This window comes from Phalacrocorax aristotelis, chromosome 7 (genome assembly GCF_949628215.1).
Source record: "Phalacrocorax aristotelis chromosome 7, bGulAri2.1, whole genome shotgun sequence".
Classification (NCBI taxonomy): Eukaryota; Metazoa; Chordata; class Aves; order Suliformes; family Phalacrocoracidae; genus Phalacrocorax; species Phalacrocorax aristotelis.
In genome coordinates, this window is record NC_134282.1 from 55,080,898 (window position 1) to 55,105,266 (window position 24,369).

General features: G+C 47.7%; 2 protein-coding genes and 1 long non-coding RNA gene across 4 annotated transcripts in view; 1 reads left to right on the top strand and 2 right to left on the bottom strand.

The window, feature by feature from the left end:
* Positions 1-2,023, bottom strand: part of WDR76 (WD repeat domain 76) — a 14,245-nt gene extending 12,222 nt beyond the window's left edge. Inside the window, exons 1-2 of the mRNA XM_075100882.1 lie at positions 1,431-2,023; positions 852-1,175 (exon numbers count right to left, since the gene is read on the bottom strand). Of these exons, the coding sequence (XP_074956983.1) occupies positions 852-1,175; positions 1,431-1,499 (393 nt within the window). The 5' untranslated portion in view covers positions 1,500-2,023. The remainder of the gene's footprint in view (positions 1-851; positions 1,176-1,430) is intronic.
* On the top strand, positions 1,582-8,500 carry LOC142060550 (uncharacterized). Its single transcript, XR_012661796.1, has 2 exons — positions 1,582-1,874; positions 4,593-8,500. It is a non-coding gene; the product is annotated as an uncharacterized LOC142060550 (long non-coding RNA).
* Positions 2,743-24,291, bottom strand: BLM (BLM RecQ like helicase). 2 transcript variants are annotated; one of them, XM_075100872.1, is made up of 21 exons: positions 24,049-24,291; positions 23,204-23,961; positions 21,817-22,018; positions 21,237-21,358; positions 19,812-19,944; positions 18,076-18,797; positions 17,070-17,246; positions 16,539-16,657; positions 14,980-15,093; positions 14,142-14,240; positions 13,909-14,057; positions 12,955-13,061; positions 11,340-11,500; positions 10,637-10,832; positions 10,017-10,207; positions 8,857-9,004; positions 8,299-8,498; positions 7,264-7,456; positions 6,706-6,828; positions 5,253-5,460; positions 2,743-3,177 (listed from the first exon to the last, which is right to left on the bottom strand). In XM_075100872.1, the coding sequence occupies exons 1-21, from the start codon at positions 24,144-24,146 to the stop codon at positions 3,012-3,014; spliced, it is 4,386 nt and encodes a 1,461-aa protein (XP_074956973.1). In that variant the 5' UTR covers positions 24,147-24,291; the 3' UTR covers positions 2,743-3,011. The 2 variants fall into 2 exon arrangements, with proteins under 2 accessions (XP_074956973.1, XP_074956974.1); XM_075100873.1 differs by lacking the exon at positions 2,743-3,177 and adding an exon at positions 3,204-3,530 and having other exon boundaries at positions 24,049-24,269.
* Positions 24,292-24,369: the final 78 nt, after the last annotated feature.

Consider the following 24,369-nt stretch of genomic DNA (forward strand, 5'->3'; position numbering starts at 1 on the left):
TACAGTTACATGGCGTGTGAGAGATGTCCCAGGCTTCTGCGAAGTGAGCCTCTAAATTGATTGTCTAAATTATAAGTGATTTGATATATTTGTAAACAAACAAAACCCCATACAATCATACAAAAAAACACGCAAACTGTGGTGGTCCCATACCAACACCAAAACTTGTCCGGATAGATACCAGCTTGCACAACAAGACTTAGTCTTAACATTAATTCTACAAAAAGGACCACTCACCAAAATCTTGACAGAATGAAAATAATACTGAAGTGACTCAATGAACAACTGTACGGCAAGCACCGCGCATAAATGGAATACAGTCTTTGATCATTTTTGTGTTTTATAGAGGAGGAGGAGGACTTGGCCAGTTGAAACGATGATTTAAATGTAAATGAACATTGACAAAACTACCATATCTTATGACTGTGTCTGTCTGTGAAAACACCTGGAAGACCGTTATTGACAGCACAAGGACACACCGGTGCTTTTGCTGCCGGGTTTTATATACGCTGACCGACAGCGAGAGCAGTTTTTTCATCCCTTAGACCTTCTCAGAGGGTGAAATGAAGTTTTACACTGAGAGGTTAGAAAGAGAAAAGAAGGTGACATAAAGAGGAAGAATATTTACAAGCTTTACTTTTATAAACATAACAAACCTTTACTTTTTTATAAACATAACAAGCAAACCTTTACTTTTTTTATAAACAAACCTTTACCGTTATAAACATTACAGCCGCGCGCCCCGAGACCGGCGGGACCCGCACCCTCTCACGCCCCGCCCCGCCCCGCCCCGCTCCCCCGGCGGCCCCGCCGTGCCCGCAGGCGGCCCCGCAGGGCGCTCACGCACTCACCGGAGGAGCCTCTCCCGCGTCGCTCCCGTCGCTCTCCGCATCCCAGGCGCCCCCCGGGCCGGTGCCCGCGGCGGGGGCGGCGGGGGGCGAGGCGGGCTCCGGCGGGCCGGCGCGGGCCGGGGGGGGCTCCAGGCAGAGCCTCTTGCCGGCCGCGGCCCTGCCCGCCCCGCCGCCGTAGGCGCGCAGCAGCCGCTTCTGGGGCAGCCGCCGGCCCGCCACGGCCAGCGGCGTGAGCAGCACCCGCAGCTGCCGCGCCGAGGCGGCTCGCCGCCCGGCCTGCTCCGGGCTGGGCTGCAGCTCGGCCGTCCCCGGCGGGGTGGACTCCTGCGGAGCGGAACGGGGAGCTCGGCGGGGGTCCGCAGCCCGCGGCCGCTCCCGCCTCACACCCGCCCTCCCGCCCCGCTCCCCACGGCCCCGGCCCCGCTCCTCACGGCCCCGGCTCCCCCCAAAGCCCCGCTCCTCACGGCCCCGGCTCCCCCCAAAGCCCCGCTCCGCTCCTCACGGCTCTCCCCCAGCCCCACTCCTCACAGCCCCGGGTCCCCCCGGCCCCGGCCCCGGCCCTGACGGCGGCCCCCAGACCTGCATCCGCTGCCGGGTGCGCGGCGAGGGCTCCTCAGGCTCCTCCGTACCGGCGTGCGAGAGCGCCATGGCGGGCGGAGCGGCGGGCGGGCGGCGGGGGCGGAGCGGCCGCTTCCCGCTCCGGCGAGGGGCGGGCTCCCGCCCACAGCGCCTTCCCGCCGGCGGCCCGGCTCCCCCGGCGAGGGACCGGCCCGGCCGCTCCCGCTGCCCAGGAGCTGCCGCAGCCGCGTCGGAACCCCGGAGCCCGCGTCCCCAGCCTTGCCGGGGCCGCTCTGCGGGGGATCGAAGTCGCGGTGGCGGCCGAGAGGAGGGATGTGGCCGCGCTCAGCACCTTGGCGTGCTGGGGGAGCAGGCGCGACCGAGCGGCGGCCCGCGGGCCCGTGCGGGGACCGGGCTGTGTAACGCTTTCACCAACGACCGAGCGCACCCTCGGCGCGTTCGCAGGTGACGGCACGCTGAGCGGGGCAGGCGACGCGCCAGAGGGACGGGGCGTCATCCACAGGGACCGGGACACGCTGGAGAGGGGGCCTGGGAGAGCCCATGGGGTTCAACACGGCCAAGGGCAAGGTCCTGTCCCTGGGCCGGGGCCACCCCCGGTATCCGCACAGGCTGGGAGATGGAGAGCAGCGCTGCTGAGAAGGACTCGGGGGTGCTGGGGGTGAAAAGCTGGACACGAGGTGGCCATGTGCGCTCGCAGCCCCGACCCCCAACCGTGCCCCAGGCTGCATCCCCGGCAGCGCGGGCAGCGGGGCGAGGGAGGGGGTGCTGCCCCCCTGCCCCGCTCTGTGAGACCCCCCTGCAGCGCCGCCTCCAGCTCGGGGCTCCTCAGCACGGGACAGACACGGGGCTGTGGGAGTGGGGCCAGAGGGGGCACAGAAATGCTCCGAGGGCTGGAGCCCCCCTGCTGCGAGGCCGGGCTGGGAGAGCTGGGGTTGTGCAGCCCGGGGAAGAGAAGCTGCGGGGAGACCTTATTGTGGCCTTCCTGTGCTTAAAGGGGGGCTGTAGGAAGGATGGGGGCGACCTCTTTAGCAACGCCTGCTGTGACAGGACAAGGGGGGAGGGCTTTAAACTAAAGGAGGGGAGATTTAGACCGGATATAAGGAAGAAATTTTTCACAACGAGGGTGGTAAAACCCTGGCCCAGGTTGCCCAGAGAGACGGTAGATGCCCCATCCCTGGAAACATCCAAGGTCAGGCTGGACGGGGCTCTGAGCCACCTGGTCTAGTTGAAGATGTCCCTGCTCACTGCAGGGGGTTGGGCTGGATGGGCTCTAAAGGTCCCTTCCAACCATTCTATGAATGTTTTTAAGGGCCTGAAGGCTCACAGGATGGGTTACAAAACACACAAGACCAGCCCTTGCAGGCTCGTTGCACAGAAATAGCTGACAGAACCCTCTGCTCCAGTCAAGCAAGCAAAGGCTTGGCCCTGGCTGGGCGCCGGTGCTCCAGGAGCCTCTCCAGCCCCGGTATCTGGGGACTAACACAGGGAACTTACAATCGACGGTTCTATTTTCGGTCTCAGGTGAGCATCCCGAGACTTACATTTTCAGAAGAGCAGCTCAGCCGTCGAGCTCTGAAGTACTTACGCAACTAGCAAGGGAGAAGAGAGGCGACCACAGCTGCGGGATGCGCAGTTCCATAACTGCTTTTGATGTGTGCTCTCAAGCGTGTCCCCGAGGTAGCTGGGAAGCAGGCTTCCAGGGGTTATTCTCACTACAACAGTAGGGTTTCTAGAACTAGTCAGAACTCTGTTTATAGAAAGGCCCAAATAAACTTATGAGTTTAAAACACATTTATTTAATGTGAGTTTTTTACTTGTCAAATGTACAAGTCTCAGAAGGTTTAGCAAATGAAACAAATTTAATAAACAATTACAGCTTCAGGGCTTGCTTTTATACAGTATTTACATTTTCCTAGTTACAATATTGAATACGAAGGCTGAAGGAAGTGTCTGGTTTTGGGTTTCGGCGGTGCCATAATCCCCAGCTTTGCAGCAGCTCCCTGCGTGGCACTCACACTGTACGATGCTGCGCTGCAGCCGGATGAAGCCGGAGCCTTTGAGCTGGGTGGCCTTTTGGTCCTCCTGAACCTGCCATAACCACTGCAAAATTGAGGGAGAAGGTACATGTCAAACATCTGCTCTACTTGCCCCATTCCCTGCACCCACGGTGCACTTTACACTTCACACCACCACTGGATTTTCTAGAAGACTATGCTTTCGTATGTAAAGAGGGTTGGCTTTTTTTTTTTTTAATACAGCTGCAAAAATCCCTTTGGAATGTAAATCAAGTGTAGCTGTTGCTCTGGCATTTGCCTAAGGGCAAGAAGCAGCCTGAAACAGGGACAGAGAATGCTGAATCAACCTGACTCCAATCAATCCAATTAGACTATCAACATTAAGTGACACTTTGGGGCCAGCAGCATTTAATGACTAGTATTTTAGTAGATGAGAAGGTGAAAAGGGTGGGAGTAAAACCCACAGAGCTGGGAACTGCTATTTGCTACAGAAAAAAGACCAGAATGAGGAAATACAGGGCAGAGAAGGAGACATCCTTGGAAAGGACAGTGGCAGAAAGCAGTGAGTTTTAGTAAGGCAGACCGTATTTTCTCTTTGATGACGAGTGCAACATTAAAGCAGTAAAATGTAGTTACGATACCAATAAAACCTAACTGTCTGTAGAATCGAGGCATGGCCCTTCAGGCGGGGATTTTACAGCATGTTTTGGAGAGCACGTTAGTACCGTTTAGAGCTGCTCTCCCGATGGCCTGAACTCCCAGCTGAAGGATAATGCAGCTTCTATGACGCTTACAGGCCGAACAAAACCCCCTGCAAAGAACTGTTTCAGAAATGCAAGGTGAGGGTGGTTCGCATAACTGCTCTTTTGTACCTCGTGTTCTTTATCTCATGTATCGAGAGAGGTGAAATTTCTAGGCTGAGGGATTCAGTAACCTGACCGTACCACGGTACTGGCTACTTTAATTTACTTCCTTTTTGTGCAAGGCAAGCTACGAGCACAGCAAACACGGAAAAGGCATGACTATAAAACCCAAATCAGAACTTGTTGCTCAAGTTTTCTGATGTCATCCCCCCCATTTTTAAAGAGGGGTTGGGGAGGGCAGAATTTCTTCAACCATTTCTCTTTTTTCTTTCATTCCCTTTCAGCACTGATTCATCGTCTTGTTTTGAAGCACAGACCTTCAGCACAAACTGCCAGTACTTGAGTTATCAGACCAAGAGCTACACGAACTGCTAAAAAATAAGGTCATTGACTCAACGGATAAGGCCCAGCCTGGCTCCTTCATCACCCAGTGATAGTTTGGTGGTAGACCTGCCCTAGAAGCCCAAGACCAGCCAGACTTGTGGATCCAAACGCCACGGTCTCAATGCAGGCGTTGCCTCGTATGGTACGACCGGGAGGGAGAGGTTCTGAATTAACAAAGGACTGGGAACTGAAGTTCAAATATTCCATCGAATCTTTGAAGTTTCAAGCCGCCTCTGTGTTTCCAAGCACGGAATCCAGCCAGCCTGCTAATAACGGTTATGGCAGCACACAGAAACGTAGCGTCACTACTTAGCTTGCGGCAGTCAAGAGCGAGAAACAAAGACAATTGTTAAATGTCCTTCCTCACCAGGAGCTTGCTAAGCAGAAAATGCTAGAAAACAAGAAGTAGAGCAGTTGTTACCAGGTGCCTGGATAATTTTAGTGCCAATCTTAAAGCCCATGCTTACTCAAGAAAATGCAGTCGGATGAAGTGCAATTCTGGGGTCGTCAGCATGCTGTTCTGGACAAAGAGAAGTTACAAACGACCACAAGCAACGTACCCTTTGGGATGAAACTGCTGGCTGCCACCATTATAAATCTTTTTCCTCTTTGATTCTCTGAAGTTGGGTGGCCTTTTCCTCCTCTTTTTTTGGTTTGCATTATTGCAAAAATAGTTTGAGGTTGTAACTGTATCTTCTGCTTCCTCATCACTCCCTGGTGTGCCAGCGCTCCCCGTAGCTGTCTCCATGCTTGGGCAGGCAGCATCTTCTACAGATAGACAGGGATTGAAAACATAACAAAATGAAGACATTGCCTGGGCCGGCCAGAACACACCGACTGTACCAACACTTCCGTCCTTGCTGTTCAAAGCCTCCTTTGCACCACCTTCATCCCGGCGATGCTCCAGGCTCAGCTAACGGTGCTACAGAGTTGGCATAAACCAAAACTGCCTTCTGCCCTTGCTTTAGCTCATGACACAAAAGAATACCGGGCAGTCCTATTTGCTTGGCTTCTTGTCTAAACTATTTTGGTAACACTGGGCTTTCTGCCTTTACACTCCCTTCCCCATGTCAGCTGGAAAGAATTATGGAATATACCATAAATACTACAGTCAAATATGGCACGTGTATTTAAAAACAGCATCAAGAGACTGAAAGGCTCAGAGAGCTGAGAGCTCCTTCTCAATCAGGCACGATCAAGACGGACGTGATTCTTTGCACAGGCAGTAGATTACAATACTTAAAAAAATCAGGTTTGTAGCTGTGCATTTACTCACATTGCAGTGAAAGAAAGCAAAACCTCCTTAAAAGTAAGCGCGAGTCGCTTTAGAATCGCAAGCCCCAATGCCAGATCTGATAGCCTAGCTGCAAGAAATATTCTAATGACAACACAGCCCACGTGCTACGCTCACGTGACATTACCAGGTTTACTAGTCTCGGGGCTCAACTCTCCACTGAGCTGAACTTTGTATATGAGGCGAGAGCTGTGCAGAGGCATTGTAAAATACTGCCATTGTGACCAGAGAGCGTTATTTATGCCTAGCTTTGGAAGCTGTTCACATTTGACATGGGGCTAGTCAGTGAAGGCCTGAACTTGCTGACTTTGATTACTATGAAAACTAAAAGGTAGTCGTTATTGATTATCTGGCAGGCTACAACATTACCCCATACACAGTAAATGCAGGTGTAAAAATATGCAGGAGGTGCAAGACCTTTAACCTTAAGGTCAGAATTCCATTATAACTAAGCATATTACATAAACCCCAATAACTAATAGGTTGGGAGCAGAGCGGCCTGCTTAGTCCTCATTTTTGTTTTTTAGTCTCTGGAGAACACGGCAAAGAGCTTTGTATGTTCTGAAAGTGCGCAATTGCTCCCTTTTTGTAATTGTTAAACTGCAAGAATTCATTATTTGTATTTAAAACAAGGTAACTTTTGAGTGAAACTTCTGCTAGGGGAGCAGAGAAGGGTACTGAACAGGAAAGCAAACCCTTGGGTACAAAGTATACCGAACCTGGCACGGTCCATTCAGAGTACTTATCCATCACTTGAATTATTTCTGCACCGTATTTTTCCAGTTTGTCTTCTGTGACACCATCAATCTGCAGTAAGACCTCCACATCAGACGACAAGGTTTCTGTAGCGTAACAAAGTACCAATTAGACATGTCAAACAAACATTTTTTATATGACAGATCACGGTAGAGTGTTCTGGAGGATATTAATTCCTTTTAGTGCCACCCTACACATTAGTCCTTTAGGAAGTAAGCCTTTGGTCTAGCAGATCTGCCTCTAGTTCGTTAGCACAAGAACTAGTCCAGAACTTTTCCCTGAAAGTGCTTCAAAGTTTGTTTGGCGGCTCTTATGCTGACGCAGCAGGACTGCCACAGCATAAACTGCAGCTCCAAGGGACCTGCGCCGTGCCAGACACTTCCACAGGACTCACCCAGTTACGTATAATGTAAACCTGTTCTCACTGAATGTTAGAAACTGGGGATTTTGTCAGAAAAGGCTGCAGCTGACACGCAGTCTACCCCCAGCAGAGGTTCCGAGAAATGAAAAACTGGCATTACCTGCTATTTTCTTTAGAGTTGAAGTACTGAAAATATTGAAGTAATGCACATCAAAGGCTTTCCCAAGCATTTTGCACGTGTCTGTGAGTTCCCCGAGGCACTTTTTAACCATCTCTTCCCGCTGTGACATTTTTGCCACGGAAGCCCTCTGCTTTCTGATGGCACTGGCGCTTTCCGTTTCATGAAACTCCACCTGTTAACACAAACCAGTCAGTAACTTCTGTCAGGGGAGCTTCTGCAGAGCCCCCATTAGAAGATTGATTGGTAACACAGGAAAACAGTGAAGGACATCAAAAGTATTCTTTGACAGACCAAAAAAAAAAAAATCTATTTACCCAGTATACATGCTTTGAATTGTTTTCTTTTGGGTTTTTCTTTATTATTTTTGTTTTGGGTGGCTTTTTTCTTCTTTTAAACAGGCTACTCAACTGCCCCTAAGTTTCTCCTATAAAGAACTAGCAGAGTGTACACAACACAGGGAAAAAGTCCTGAGAACCCAATTTACAGCTAGCTTTAAACAGAGGTCACTAGGTCTGATGCTGAGGGCTCTGCTCTTCTCCAAACACAGCACTAATGCAGAGGAGACGTTGCCTCAAGCAATTCTGGGACCGGTTCCATGACCTTGAAGTGCATTTTCCATCAGAGCTCACCAATGACTGGGAAAAAATAGAGCAGAAAATGCAGGAGAAGGTAGCACTCTTCCTCCTTTTCTTCCTAGCTGGCTTTTTCTGTGTTGGTCATAAAACTTTCCTTTCTTGTCAAGCTGGAATCAGATGGATGGGGGGAGAAGAAAAATTTTTAATTCTCTCCAACCATCTCAAACTCACCTTTTCCCTCACGACGTTATTGTTAGAATACTGGACTAGAAATCGTGCTTGTTGGGTTCTGTTCCCTGCATCGACCCAGGATTAGTTCCTGTACTTCAGCTGGTAGGCAGACTGTGCTCAAACTATCCTAGGGGCTAGGCTACATAAGAACTGCAGCACGTCCCCTAGAACAATACATTGGAGAAAACCAAAATTAACTGTTACGCACCTGTAGTGACCCGTTTAGCACAGCCTGAGCTTTCTCTCCTAGAATTACATATGCTACCGCCTGGTCATTGGCTGTGATATACAAGTCTTCGTCCAGGATCTTGTCCAAGACCAGTTTTCTAAACAGCCTTTCAACATTATGCCTCGAGTAGGCAGCTCCCTTCCCAAATATTCCAGACTGAATCTTCGCACTCTTGGAACCTGTGCAACAGAAGTCACAGGATTAGCCTGCGATTGAAAGCCTACGTACGTATTTACAGACCTGTGGAGGATTCCCCAAGGTATTCCATAGGCTATGCACGTGAAAACACTCATTTAAGCACCTGGAACTCCAAGCACCACCAGAAAACTAATATTATTGCTATGGCAACCTGAAATGGATTAAAGCTTTCATCTCCTTTCTTTTGGATCGTTTGCCACCAAGAGATTCCTGGGAAGAATAATTTTGCAGAAGTCTTTGTCTGACCCACTGGTGGCATCGCACAGACCTCCTGGTACTTAGTCAGAAATTTATGCACCGAGGCTATTTAGGTGTTTTTTCTGGAAGAACAGCACTTACCTAAGAAAATGTCTACCATCATATTCAACGTGTATCTTCCAGAACCTGTATTTCTCTTTGCATTCGTTCGTCCCATTTGTCCGCAATACTCTTGTACAAACCTTACAATGCTCTTCACTTCATCTGTTACATTTCTTGATTTGTAATCCTATTAAAATAGACTTGATTAGGGAACAGCGTTACGCGGTTCTGTCCTATCGCAAGTTGTTACTGACAACCTTGGTTTTCATTATCGAGCTTTTTCCAGTCATGAATTAAATTTTGTTCCAAACGGAGAAATAGTGATTTTCCAGGTAGCACACCTACAGCGATGCACTGTAGTCACGGGAATTTTGGATTTGAAAACGCTCCGGAAAACGCAACGATACCTACAAACTGAGCGTATAGCATCTCTGTTGTGTTAATTCTATAGGGTGAGCTGCAAGATCACTGCGTGAATACTGCTAATCAGGGCAGGTTGTTTGGAAACCATTCCCATAATTATTCTGCTGCCATGCACTGGAACTTACACTTCCAATAGGCACTAAAATGAGAAGACTGGGCTGAACATGCATTATTCTAGTCAAATTTTGTTACAATCACAGCTATGTAAGGTAATGCTTCAAGCACGGGACTGAGAAGCAATACCATCAGGTATAAAACTGATCAGGTTCATAGAGATCAGCAACCCTTCCCCATCTGCTTCAACAGCTATCTTCTCTGCTACTCCTGCTCATGCCACTAACAAGTTTGCTTCAATCCTTGATGCACAAACCCTAATCTTTGGCCCACCTCAAGCAGCGTGCTCCTCCCAGCGCGGCAATCGTGCTGCTCTGGCAGCACAAAGCTGCCTTGAAACATCAGAACAGGCAGCTGAAGGGATTTCCCCAGAGCCATTCCAGTGGATCTCATATTAGCTCCTGCCTCCTATTGGGACTGAGCCGAGACACCTCTAGTCCTCCTCTGACGGAAACAGGAGCATCGTAAGCCCATGGACAGCCTGTGGAATTCTACTCTAGGTTAAACCCTGGAAATAACTGGAAGCATCTAGCACCACAAAAATACAAGGCATCTCACTGGTTTGCTCCTTCTACCTCCCCAAATCTCACACAACCGTCTTTCAATGCAGCTAAATGCAAAATCAGTTCCACAATGCTATAAAAAAGAGCTATGATTTTTACCTTCTTTCTACTGCAGTTATCGCAAGTTACTTCTGGGTGATCTTTACAGAAGTTGGGATTAAAATTAGCTTCCCCAAAGTAGGCCAGAAGCTGAATCCTCCGGCAGTCAACTACATTCTCACAGTAGTGAACCATACTGTACAGGTTGTTAAAGTGGGTCTGTCTTGTGTGACTGTTTCCATCTTTCTCCACTGAAACGCAATAATTTCAATTGTATTTGTTAAATCTGCACCTCTGCATTTGTGTATAGTATCAGACAGACAAAACACAATTTTTTTTTTGCTTAAAAAAAAAAAGATGAGTAGGTTAGTATGGAAATTACCTAGGACAGCTTCTACCTCTAAAGTTTTAAAAAATGGAGAAGGGAAATAAGTCTAGAATGACAAGAATCGAGAGATGGATATGTACGAAGCTAAATGGTTTTGACTAAGATTAAGTACAAGTGACAGAAATCTCTCATTACAGAAAACCACGCAGGTAAAGATGCACAGTTCTCCCACCTCCCCAATGCCACACTACATATGGCACTTCCAAATGAGAAAATAACCCCATCTAAATGAAACAGAGACTAGTGACTTCTTCAGTGCCGTCTCCATCGAGTTACAAACACGAGAACTCACTTAGTATCAGCCTCCTAAGTCTGGTTACATCGCTGTAGCTGTAGAAGAGCAGACAGTGAGACATTTCGCCATCTCGTCCAGCTCTGCCAGACTCTTGATAGTAACCTTCTATAGATTTAGGGAGGGAAGCATGGATAACGTAGCGTACGTCGGGTTTATCAATTCCCATTCCAAAGGCAATCGTTGCACATATAACCTGGGAAGGAAATAGTAATTTGTTACATGGAGTTATGGAAGTTTCATGCAGCACTCTGCACCGAAAACAGACAGGCGATCAGGATTACAGAACTGCGCAGAACCTAGAATTTCAGTTGTCGCACTGCAAGGCGAGTACGAAATAGCAAAAACCACCTCTCTTTTCAGAAGAGCTATTCCAGACAAAGGGAAACCTCCAAATCTGAGTCTCAGTATACAGTTCAGCAGTGTGCCTAGAGCAGTTTCAGAAGCCCCGTGCTGCTCAGGTCCTCCCTCCTGGAGTACCACACCTTGGCGCAGTGCTGCGGTCTTTGATTAGTAAAGCTCCCAGTAAAAAAATGGCTCATGTGTTTTGGCAGATCTGTTCAGATCTGTTCTATATATTAAATAACTGCATCCAGCTCGGCCGTAACATTACACAACCTCGCTTTCATTTACTAGGCCAAGAGGGATAAAAGTGCTCAAAATTCTGTTCTCTTCCCCCCGCCCCCAGTTGCTTTTCCCTTACCTGGCATCCTTCCTGATTGATCCACTTCTTTTGTACGAGATCTCTGTTGGAGTCAGTGAGGCCAGCATGATAGGCAAGTGCAGCAAGACCTTCCTTCTGCAGAATAGCCGCTGTTGTGTCACATTCATGACGTGAAAGGCAATAAATTATTCCAGAGTCATCTGCAAATACATAAAAAAAAGATTTGTGCTACAATACAGCTTAATTTCCTTTCACTTGCTTAATGGTCATACCTGTCAAGCAAATACATTTATTCCAATAGGGAGAAGTTAGTAAGTGTAATGCAATAATAAAGAAATTTTATTAATATCAGATGTTTTTGTTAGCCTCTCCTCACCCGATTTCCTGGTTTTTGGTAAGGTGGAATCAAGAAAAGTTTTCCTGCTCAGTACTGTGCAACCGTAGGATTTAAAATACATGAATACAGAACTACATAAATCATAGAATCATTAAGGTTGGAAAAGACCTCCAGGATCATCAAGTCCAACCGTCAGCCCAACACTACTGTGTCTCCTCAACCATGCCCCGAAGTGCCACGTCTACACGGTGTTTGAACCCCCCCAGGGATGGTGACTCCCCCACCTCTCTGGGCAGCCTGGTCCAAGGCCTGGCCACTCTTGCAGTGAAGAATTTTCCTCTAATATCCCATCTAACCCTCCCCTGATGCAGCTTGAGGCCGTTTCCTCTCATCCTGTCACTGGTGACTTGGGAGAAGAGACCAACCCCCCCCCTCACTCCAGCCCCTCTCAGGCAGCTGCAGAGAGCGAGAAGGGCTCCCCTCAGCCCCCTCTTCTCCAGGCTAAACCCCCCCAGCCCCCTCAGCCGCCCCCCAGCACACTTGTGCTCCAGACCCTGCCCCAGCCCCGCTGCCCTTCTCTGGACACGCTCCAGCCCCTCCAGGCCCTTCTTGTCCCAAGGGGCCCAAACCTGAGCCCAGCATTCGAGGTGGGGCCTCCCCAGGGCCGAGCACAGGGGCCCCATCCCTGCCCGGCTCCTGCTGGCCACACCAGTGCTGACATAAGCCCAGGGGCTGGTGGCCCCCTTGGCCACCTGGGCACTGCTGGCTCATGCTCAGCCGACTGTCAGCCAGCACCCCCAGGGCCTTCTCTGCCTTCTCTCAAGAGCTAGAGCAGTTTAGTCAATGATTAACTAGGTTACAGCACTAGAGGAGCTACGAAGGGAGCTTCCAGCAGCAGGAGCTGCAGGACTTCAAAAGAGAGCCTAGAAAGACAAGGATCTCTGAAGAGACCTTCAAGGGGAACTACAGATAAGCAGGCCAACAGAGTTAAACAATTAAAACAGTATGGATATTAGATGACCTTTAGCATCGTGTCCTTAGAGTATTAAAGGTCTGGCAACCTTCTGAAAGATTACTCAAGAGCATTACCATAAGTTACTTTTCCATCTTAACATGACCTCTGACCTTTAGGATGCCCATCAGTCTGATTCCCATTATCAATACCATTTTGCCCTCGACTTGTTTTTCTTGTCAATATATTGGTCGCTTCCAGAAGGCACAAGTTAGCGATTTTTCACAGTATCATAACAGCTTTTCCTGCCTTAAACAGTAGTTCATAAAAATGCCTGCAAGCACACTATGCTGCTCGGTACTCACGCGGATGGTATTTTTTAATCCATTCCAAGCAATCCATTGCCACCTTCTTTGGCTTCTTGGGCAATACGTCATATTTCAAGTTATGCCGGTTGAAGCTCATTGTAAACCTGAAACATGACAGTTCATGGGTGCTTGTCAGCTTTACGGGTGCAGTAATCCTTTCAGCAAGCCAGGTATTGACTGGAATGTCCCGAATTCAACTAACTACCGCTCGTTCTGTATTATCTGCAAAGGAACTATTGTTCCACTATGCCCACAGAGGCTCACAGCACCCACTTTAGCTCTAAATTTCCTGCATTTTTCCTGTGTCTGTGAAAAAAAAACGAAGCTACAAGGCACTATGTAGAAGGAAGAAATGCCCATAAACCAAACACGCACACAGTGATTTGCCTCGCCTTCATTTTCCTTTTGAATGCTTGCGTCCACATTCAGCCGATCAAATTTGCAAAATGTAGTGTCACCTCCCTCCTCCTACCCTAAAACACATTTCTATAATAAGAAATTCAGCAAAACAGAATGCTTTCTTCTTCCATCGCATACAATGAAAACGCTAGAGTAGCATCCAGGCCCAGCGGTACCTCATTACCTAGGTTACTGCCAAAGCCAATTGAAAGAAACACTTCCAACTTTTGCAGTTTTCCAGCATTCTGATGAAAAGCACCCTAAAATACAACTTGCGTATTTTGTCAGTGACACAGAAAATCTCCTGATGTTATTTTCTATTAAACAGTTCCTCGCATGATTAAGGAAGGAGTTTGGCAATTTTTCTTTCTTCTGACTTCAATATTTTGCATTTAACTCCCATTAATTCCATGCGCACGTTCTCATTTAGTCAGATATAACAACATCGGTATTTCAGATGGACCTGGAGTGCTTTTCTTACTTTACCAAGTCTTCCGCTCAAAATTTCTGTGGCACAAACAAAGCGTTTCAGGAAACTGCTGAGCAACTTACACTTGTGGTTTTAGCATCTCAAGCTGATTCTGAATATCCTTCTGTACTCTGGGGTTAGCAGTGGCAGTAAGAGCCATCATAGGAACAGCGCGAAACTTCTTGCGGAGCATGTTCAGTCGTTTGTAGTCTTGTCGAAAATCGTGACCCCACTGGTTTAAAAACCAAATTTAAGTGTAACTAAGAGGTTCCAACCAAGTGTTCTGCCATTTTGAGAAACAACGCAGGGTTTTTACCTGGCTGACACAGTGCGCCTCATCAATGACAAAACGCGCGAGGAGTTTCCTGTCGTAGAGATTTTCCAGGGCTGACATCAGTCGGCTGCTTGCACAGACCTAGGTACACATCCACCGGTGGCGTCAGAAAGCAAAGAGCAAAGCGTCACCCCACCCGACTAAGAACACAGAGGCAGTTGCTCTGTACGGCAAAGTTAATCTCGACCGCACTGGCCTGAAGAAGACGGCAAGCAGCTTCATTTTACCTGGCAACGAAGCTGCTGCCGAGGGATTACCACAGGTTCTAGGATCACCTGGCCAGAGGTCCTACGACCAAGTAAGTTTAAACGACTTATGTCACATAAGACAGGGAAAGACAGTGCTGAAGAAAGATATGTAATCAGTGCACTAAACAGTCCCCTCTTACGCAGCTCTTGCGGAATATCACTTGTAAAGGCAGCATGTAATTAAGTACAAGGCAAACTTTTGGCAATCACCTATTACCTTGACAGTTACATATTTTTTCCCTGTATTATCCTATTCATAATCATCTAAATTTTAATAGCTACTTGACAGCAATTAGCCACTAATATGTAGTAAGACAGATTGAAATGGATGGGCACGGGGTTTTTGTTTTAGGAATTTAAATTGTACAGACATACTCACTTCTCATTCTTAGTTAATTACCGACTGAAATTAGTTACATCTGTACAGAGTCCTCCTGAATTGTCTAGAAAATATTTAACGATTTTTTCCCCAGAAGCCTACTCTAAATTCAGTGTTTCCCCTTTAATACTTCATAGTAACCCACTTGCTACTTGTTGCCTCCATGATTTTATAATTCAAATTAAATACTAACCTTCTCAGGGGTAACATACAGAAGCTTTATTACAGGATCTTTTTTTGACAGCTGCATATATATTTTTGAAGCATCAGCATCTGTTCTATCACCGGTCAGATAGGTTGCAGCAATCTATATTTAAAAAAAAAAATTAAATGCAAAAATAATATGTGCAAAACAGAAGCTTCTCCAAATATAGTCCTACATCAGTTATAAACCAGATAAAAAAGTGAATGCATTTACTCTCCTCAGCGAATATAACGTTTTCAATGCTTCTTTGTGTAATTATAGATAACATTTGAACCCCCACTGTACTGTAGGCATCGCAGAATTTTTCTAATGATAACACCACAGACTATAAGCCAAATTCTATTCTTCTGCTCCCAATTCTACCAACAGACCAATAGCTGACTTGGGGGATTTGTCTGCTTTCTTTGAACTCTCTTCCCAGTACAGAAAACAGACGAGATGTTTGTTTATTGCTCAATATGCTGCAAGTTTGAGATTAAACTGAGAAAACGGAGTTCTTAGGCTAAGAAACGAGGTTCCCAAGAAGCACAAAACCATGATAACACCCTCCATAACAGAACAGCATTGCATCAGAAGAGGTTGAATACAACTTGGAGCAGCATTTTAACAGTAAATTTGAAAGCATCACTTACTATACATGCTGAATAGTAACAAAGGAATTAGATCCTAAGGACAAATGTGGCGCAAGAACAGGTCACACCAACAGAGCCAATTCTGCCTGCCTGTCTCCTCTTCCTCTCGCAAGAGGCAGCTGCAGCTCTGCAGAGGAAATTCCTTCTGCAGCTACAAATCCCCGGGAGTCTCAGAGCCAGTTTAACTGGCTTTTACAGCCCCGGCACCCCACAACGCACGAAGGGGCAAAGAGCGTGGCCAACACGCAGCATTGTGCAGCTGGCACTAAGGGGCAGACAACCATTCAAGGGCCGTGTCTAGTTACACTATCAAAAACCGAGAGAAGGATTTGCCTGCGCTTCAAAACCGTGCATCATAATCGCTTTTGTCTCGTACCCCAAAACATCTCTCTATTCCTGCCCTAAAACGTGTTCTCCGCCATTGGTTCCCTGATCTCTCAATAATACACTAAGGATGAAACGGACACTTGGCTGAGGCAGAAGCAGTTCATAAGCGATCAGCCTTAGGAACACCCATCCTCTGCGCTTGCATTTCTTCTCTCAGTGTGTTACTTTCCCAGAAATGCTTAGCGCCACCAGAACCCTCCGAGCTCAGGAATCGTCAGTGCTTGTTTCTGCTACAAAGCCAGACTTCTCCTATTTAGGTGTCAGAATCTAAGAATCGGGCACCCGTACTCGAAAGCTAAGCTCCAATAACGAATACACACAAGCACCGATAAATTCAGTGGTCAGACTGCCAAGATACTCTTTCATCTAACTTAGTTCTTCCTAGACAACTTAGTGTGCCTTCTACAGTTTCCATCTAATCAATTTTTGCATTTTATATTTGAGAGACATAAGAATTACTGTAAAATTTCAGATTTCTAATTCACTTATCTGGAGTTAAGCTAAATAAAGTGAGCTGTTTGAACTTACGTCTAAAGTCTTCAGCTTCTGAACTTGATCTATTATCAGCGACCTCAGTGGAGAGATAACAATAGTGACTCCAGCAGAGACACACGCTGGTAACTGGTAGCACAAGCTTTTACCACCACCTGTAAGGATGAAACAGAACACGAGTGTAAGATACCGAAAGGAAGGGGAGACAGTGTGGAAAAGCAGAAGAGAGGAGGCCTACTTCTTACTTCTCATTTCACAGCACTTTCTGAAACAATTAACTTTTACCAATGACTGCCTTTAATATGACCCTGCAGGATAAGGAAGAGTTACGTGAAATCTTACGGAAGGCAGAAATTCAATCGCCTCATTCAAAATACCACAGTGCAAACAAAATCCCAGATATCCTGCAGCCACAGCATTCCAGCAGCGCAATTTATCCGCCTCCACAAAGGCACAGAAGGTGAAAAGTTTGTCACAGGCCTTGCCAAAGGTGCTTCAGGTTGTTATTTCTCAAGCGCGTGCCAGACCTCAAAAGCCTGCCGCTGCGTGGCGTTTGGCGATACGTACCAGTGGGCATTAAGATGAAACAGTCTTCACCCAGAAGAGCAGCATTGATGGCCTCCAGCTGATTTGTCCGAAAATAGTGCAAACCAAACTTTTTGTGAAATATATTCATCATTTCTTCAGAATGGGAAAATTTCATACCCCTGAAACGTTCTAGCGCAGGGTTATTAGCCAGCGGATCTAGTAGACAAAGAAAATGCACTTACAGTAAGTTACACTATCAAGTTGTGCTACCCCTCTTGCAACATGAAACTGCTTCGCTATAACAGATGGCTCAGCCACCACTTCAACCGTTTAAGTCTTCTACACTCAAATAATGACTTACTAAAAATAGACTGCATTCATCTAGAGTTTAAGACCAGCTAAAATGCGAATTTTGATTATATGCAAATCTCGGGAAACAAGCTTCTTACCCCTGACTGTATAAAATGCATAGTCTTACGCTGACAAACCTCACCCCCGTCACAAACAGCTACGACTGGGCTCCCCGTCCGTGGGTGCCTGACAGTAGGTGCTGGCTGAATCCGTGACAGAGCGGCTGATTAAACAGGTTAACATTTTCACCGCCCCCTTTACCGACCCATCCTACAGTAACCACAAACACCACTGACCACCCCTGTGCCCCAGAGGGATGGGGTTTGCTTCAACAAGTGCCCATTTTTGAACATTTTGCATAAACAACTACAACTGTCGTACAGCTTTGAATTAACCACTGTGGCATTGTTGTTAAATTAAAACCCAGAAACATTCTAGTTTCCAGTTTTAGCAGCTTCATCTTCCCAGCAGCCTGCAACCTGCCTTGCAAATAAACATTCAAGAAGCTTGGCGTCACTTGGAGATTAAACAAAAACCAGAAGATGACTTTGCAAAGAGAAGCCAGAAGAAATTTCCACAGAAACAAAAGGTATTGATGTGATCTACAGCAAGCTACTTGGCCTTAGGTTTAAAAATAAGTAAATAAAAATCTAAAAAGGGAAAAAAGACAGTAACCCTAATGATCATAATTCACCTGAACGGTTCTTTGTTGCCTCCAGGAAGTTGGATTTCGGAGCAGCAGGACTTGGTACAGCAGCAGATCCTTTGGCTCTGGACATTATCTTCGACAAGAGCGATTTGGCGGGTGGCCCTTCCCTGACAGGCTGGTACAGCGGCGCAGGGGGCGGCTCAGGTGCTGAAACACTCACCGAATTCTCCCAGCCCTCGTCAAAATCATCAATATCAAACTGATCAAGGTCAAAGTCCGTATCATTTATAGCTAAACTGTCTTCTGCAGGAACGCCAGCGGGAGCTTTGCTCTGCCCTTTCAGAGCTGTGCTTGCCTGAGGCCGCTCCAGCAGATGACTGTTTCTCACCCCTGGTTGTTCACACCAGCTGCCATCGAAGGACGTCTCCGAGTGGAGGCTGAGGGAAGCCCCGTCTTTGCCATTCACCTTGGAAGAAGGCAGAGCTGTAGTTTCCAGGCAGGTGATCTGCTCAATACTTTGCCTTGAAGCATATGAGGTATACAAGGTTTGATTTTTTTTGGTAGAAAAATTGCTTGAATTAACAGTCCCAGGAAGCACAGACGGGGGGGACGTGGGGTTTGGTGAGTTTCGGTCGGACCTGAAGCCCCAGCTGGGGCCAGAACACAGCGCAGCAGCAGGACGCGCGAGAGGGCCCCGCTCCGCACACGCCTTCCAGTTTCTAGCAAAAGTGTTGCTCGAAGTGACAGGATCAGCTAGCAGTTTCCTCCTGGGAGAGATGTCAAGGGAAGGGAGGGGAAAAAAATTTAGTCACAAGCAATGATTTACCAAGTTCTACAACAGCATTAAACAGTTTTGTCTCCTATTAAAAATGTTAACATATGGTGGTTACATCGTATCCTGTGTCACTGTATTTTAAAAATGTTTCAAACAAATGTAGGGAAGAAAGAGTAACCCCAGAACTCAGCTGAACAAAATAATTACAAAATTACTGCATCTCCTCTGCAGCCATAAAAATAAAAGAATCCCTAATAGTCAGGAACTGGTCCAGGCAAGGTAGAGTGTAAAAAAACAAAACCACCAAACCTCAGAGGCCCAGACCTTGAGTTAAAAAAGTAAAAATATGTTTGAACCAAATTATAGTTTTATGTACTTTCTAAAGACTATGTCTGACTACAGTAATCAGGGGAAATAGAATAAATTACTTTTACGGAGAACATTCAGAAAAAGCACATAGTCCCAGTCCAGCAGAAAACCAAAACAAAACCCCAGATCTCAATACTTTTCCTACGTGTCGCGTCACCAGATTATGCAGAAGTTGAAGGAGGAGACTGCAGTAGCCATAATCAGGCTGAAAGACAAGTGGATCCCAACGGTCATTAGGAGAAGCCATAATCATTGTCATCAGCGATAGCAAGTCTCGCAGAGGGAACATTAGATTAATGCCTCCGGTTTCAGGAAAGCAGGGTGGCACCTAGCAGGTTATCTCACACCACCCTGCTGCTTCGGAAGCATCTGGTGCCAGTCACCTTCCAGAGGAAAGATACAGCGCTCCCTACGCCTCAGACTGCACGTGGAACGGGATTCGTTCTCTGGGCAGAACACTGGGAGTGTTAATACTACCAGCAGTTTTTTTTATTTTTTAAATTTCATTTGGTCAATAATTTTAAGCTTTTAAAAAACCCCTTCTGTATCTTCTTTTCAGTGTGATGGAGACACCTGCAGGCATGACACCACTTCACAAAGAGCACGGAAATGCGGAAGGCTGCTTATTAAAGTGTACCTGAGATCTCTCTGCTGCAGAAGTTCTTTTGCACACGACAGAGACGTAAGCTCACGGAGCGGAATGGCATCTACCAGCTTACAGATATCATCCATGACACTGTAGAGCTGCTGTTCCAAATGCGAGCCCATATCTGTTCGATGGAGTGTATTTTAGCATACAGTAATGCTGATTTTTATTAGAATATATAACAAGATGATATCACTCTCCCAAAAGAGAGTAAATTACAATAAGTAAGTCTAAATATTTTACTTTCAATATATATTTTAAAAGTCCATTGACATAAAGAAGCTGTTTCTGCGTGCACGGACTCAGCTAGTCTACATATTTCTGTCCTTGCCTTTTAATTATCCATCTCTATATATTTTTCAACCCTCATCACAGTCCTTTCAAACTAATTTCCAATAAAACACTCAGGTTTACATGCTTTGCTTATCTCAAGTTACCTCTCCCCAAACACACTAAAACACACTTTATCCAAATATTATGTTGCCATTCTAGTCTAGAAAGTACTGTAGAAAACCTCACACTCGTGAAAGTCAGCATTTGTCACCTCATGGCCTTCCCTTCCAAATTCAGTAAGGCTGCAAACTGCCCGGATTTTGCCAATGTCTTGGCAAACTGGGCAAATCCTTGCCAGGTGCCCAGGCTGCACCAGACCCCGAACCGCTGCTGCCGGGGGCGTGATCCCTCGGACACAGCTCTGGCCTCTGCTACGCCTGCCTAACTCTGAATCACCTGGTGGTCAGAGGGGAGCCTCTTGCAACAAGCCAACGGTCCAGATCGACCAGAAGTTTGCTACGTGTACACGAAGGTGTGACAAGATGGAGCTTGACTAAATTGATTTCCAGAACAGCATTGTTAAAACATAAACATAAAAACGCTGCTCTGGGCGTTTATAAACACATTTTAAATGGCACTGTAGAACAGTACCATAAGCTATGGTTTTATAGATCTTGAGAGGAAAGATCTGCAGCCCTAAAACCAGGTTGTGCCACACTTAGTAATTTTTCATTCTGCGAGTGAAACTCAGAAACATTTTAGCTCAGTAGTTCCCAAAGCCAGCATCTGCGGGAATCAAGGGGAAGCACTGACACAGCTCCAGCTTGCACCGACGTGTCTTTGTGCTGTAGCTGATTTCGGGAATGATTTGGCTGATCTGTGCTTTGAATTCTGAAGAGGAGGTCTGTGCGTACCCCAGACCGGTGCGGACAAACCCGGCATCAGGATCTGACAGCACCCCCGAGTCTACACAGCGTACGCACAACACCCGAACATCCCGCAGCAGACTCGGTCCCCTCCTTCCTTGTCCCTGTCAGTCACTGCTAGTTACTGCTCTCAGATTACCCGGCACACGCAGGAGAACAAGCAGTTGCAAACCGTCCCCAAAATCTGAGGCATAACATTTCAGAACGTTTCACGTACCTGCATCCTCCGCACTGGGATCACTTGCAGCAACCGGCTGCATTGTGGCAACCTTCCCAGGCTCAGACTCGGCGCTGCTAGCGGCGGATCTTCCACCAGCTGGAGATTCTTTAAAAATATTACTAATATTAAAAGAAAAAGTCATTAAAATACAGATATCTGTAAATCAGTGCGTTTCCATAAGATATACTTATCTTTAGAATAACAGCATTTAAGATGCGTAAAAGACAAATTTTTGAAAAACCCAGTTGAAATGCGGGTAGCAGAGCCGCTTGTCACCCATCCCATGTGCCAACGTGTAGAGACTTGCTTCAATAACTCTTTTTCCTCCCACTATGAAACGGAAAACAACTCTGCTTTTTCTGAAGCAAAAGCCACCTTAAACATTGGCCATAACCCAAAAAATATTTCATAAATCATTAATAGCAGCAGTCAGCTGCTAACCTGCCTAGCAACGGACAGGCACAGTCAACCCAATCGGTAACTTTTTAACACGCACTAGTTTCATGTCTTTTTCTTTTGTGGTCCTTTTAAAAATCATCCTAAAGACAGTCAGTTTTATCAATGAACTTTGTTTTACCTATTCTTTTTTTCAGAAGGCCAGAAGGAAGGCAGTTCTTCTTCAGGGGAGGGTGGAACCACATCCAAGTAATCATCCTCTTCAAGCTCAGTGTCTGCAAACGGCTCGATATCGACCTCATCCAGTTCTGGGGGGCTGTTTTTCTTGCCGCTGCTTGGCTTCTGCCTCTCACCTTCTTCATTAGCACTTCTATCATCAGCAGCTGAAAGAGATGTGCATTAACACTGTTGGGCAACACTGAAAACTCGTGAACAAAACACTGTAAACAATAAACAAAAATGCAACTGAAGAGAGGGAAAAATTACTAGCCAGATTTCAAAACACTCCTTTAATAAAGTTTCTGACTTTTAAAGGACAAAAAAAAAAAAAACAAAACACAACTGTCCCCTTTTTCTCCCCCATTAAAAAACAGACAAAATCCCCACAAACCCCCTTCTAAGTGAAAAACTTATATAGCTTACCTATAGTTACTTTCCCCTGTCAAAAGAAAACAAAATAGCTTCTTCAAACTTAAGAGGCATCTTTTTCTACAAGAGATTTTACAGAAAACCACTGTCATATGAAATACTAGCTTAAAAAAGAGTAGGCTCATCAACTAGCACGGTCCCTGTATTGGAATTAGAAGGTAAATTTACATGTATAGTGCCTTATATGACAGATCCTACTAAGAAAGGCCAATATCTTTAATCTATTAAAATTCATTTCACAGAAAGAGGGGGGGAAGTAACACAATATTCTTAAGAAGAATACAGTTCACAAACCCTTCTCCCATTTAATGTAATGGCAGCATCACAGAACACTGTCCAATATTACTAAGCTGCACAAGCACATCAGTTTCACAAATAAAGATTAAAAGTTTCAAAACAAAGCAGGCGAGGCACATAAAACAGAGAAGCTAAGAGGAATCCAGAGCTGCCAAGGACTCACTCTGACCGATGGTCATGAACTTCTTGGTCAAAATCGAGGGTTGGAGTTTTTCTGTTTTGTTTTGCTTTAAATCGAGAGAGAGCTCTTTTTCTGGTTTAATATTTCTCATAATTACGTTTAAGCATAAGATGATTTTACGTCTCTCTTGTATGAATTTTACAAGTGCTTCTTCATTCTATAACATCCCTATAGATTACTGCTCTTCATTGCGGGAGTGCCGTGTGGGAAGTCTTGCGACTCCAATACTACCACGCGACGTGCTGCTACTTCTGCCGCGGCGACGCTTCGCTATTTACAGCCCTGCGCTTCCACGAGCTGGATTTCCAAAATCCACATACCCACGACTGCTGGCCCGATACGAGCAGGCAGCTCCCTCTGATTTCTGAAAAATCGAGCCTTCTGTGTGCAAACCCGAGCATATTTTCTTCTAGCTCACTGGTGCTTTGAAATAAATCGTTACCTGGCTGAGCTTCTTCCCCGTCATCGTCCAAAATCACATCAGCAGATAAGCTCTCCCACAGGCCCTCATCCACAGCCTTGCTATCGCTGCAGGGAGCCGAATCCTCCAGACAGATCAGAGATTGCTGCGACAAGGGTCGTTGTTCAGCCTTCGCGGGGGTCTCCCCGCGCTCCGAAGCGCCACGGCTGCGAGGCCCCGCCTCGTCGCCCACCGGGGACGCGGGTGGGCGCGGGTGGGCGCGGGGACCCGCCGGGGTCCCGGGGGAAGAACCGGGCGGCTCATCCAGGCGGGAGTCTGACCTCTGGGAGGCCTTGCAGGCGGCCGGCTGCCCTTTGGGGAACAGGACCCGCGGCCCGCAATACTTCTTCTCGATTCCCGACAAATCGAAGTCGTCAATGTCATCCCACTCGTCTTCAACGAGGACGACGGGGCCGGCGGCAGGGCGGGGGGCGGCCCCGCAGGCAGGAGCACGGCGCAGGCCCTGGCTCCGCTCCCCAGCGGGCGCGGGGGCTCTTGACGCCTCTGAGGCGACGGCAGGCGCCGGGCTGGCGCAGGCCGGCTGCGGGCCTCCTCCGCCGGGCGCCGCGTTAAAGAAGTCCTGGATTTGGAGTTTCTTGTTCTTGGCGGCAGGGAGGGACGCGGCGAGCGCGGCCAGCGAGGTGTTGACATCTTTGTCCCTCAGCGCCGAGGCGGCGGGGAGGCCCCGCGGCTCCCTGGGCACGGCGCCGGACGGGGAGGTCTTCTTGAAGGTGAAGCCCCTGGGAAGAGAGGAGCCCCCGTCAGCGCCCCGGCGGCCTCCCGCGCCCGCGGTAACCCCCCGCCCGCCGAGGCCCCGCGGTACTCACGCCGGCCGGTGCCGCGGCGGGGGCGGCTTGTTGAGGGCCCCGCGGGCCGAGTGGAGCTGCAGCTGCTCCCGCAGGTTGTTCTGAGGCACGGCCGCCATCACGGGGCCGGGCGGGAGGGCACGGCGCGGCCGCCCCGCCGGCAGGAGGCGCTCTCTGCGCCGCGGGGGCCGCGCTCCCCGCCTGCCCCGGCGCTCCGCGCTCCCTTCGCGCTCGGCGCCAAAACACCGCCCGCCCCTCCCATTGGGTGGACGCGCCGGGAGCGGAAGTGGCGGAGAGGCGCTTCCGTTTCCATGGCAAAGGCGGGCGCTCGCCCCGCCCCTC

What these genes read in the sequence shown, in the direction of transcription:
- BLM (XM_075100873.1), bottom strand. Translation starts at nt 24,146, where the DNA reads ATGGCGGCCGTGCCTCAGAACAACCTGCGGGAGCAGCTGCAGCTCCAC. An exon ending in TCAATCAGGAAGGATGCCAG is followed by an intron (nt 10,833 to 11,339) that starts GTAAGGGAAAAG and finishes TTTCCTTCCCAG; the next exon opens with GTTATATGTGCAACGATTGC. An exon ending in TGCTAAACGGGTCACTACAG is followed by an intron (nt 7,457 to 8,298) that starts GTGCGTAACAGT and finishes TTGTGTTAACAG; the next exon opens with GTGGAGTTTCATGAAACGGA.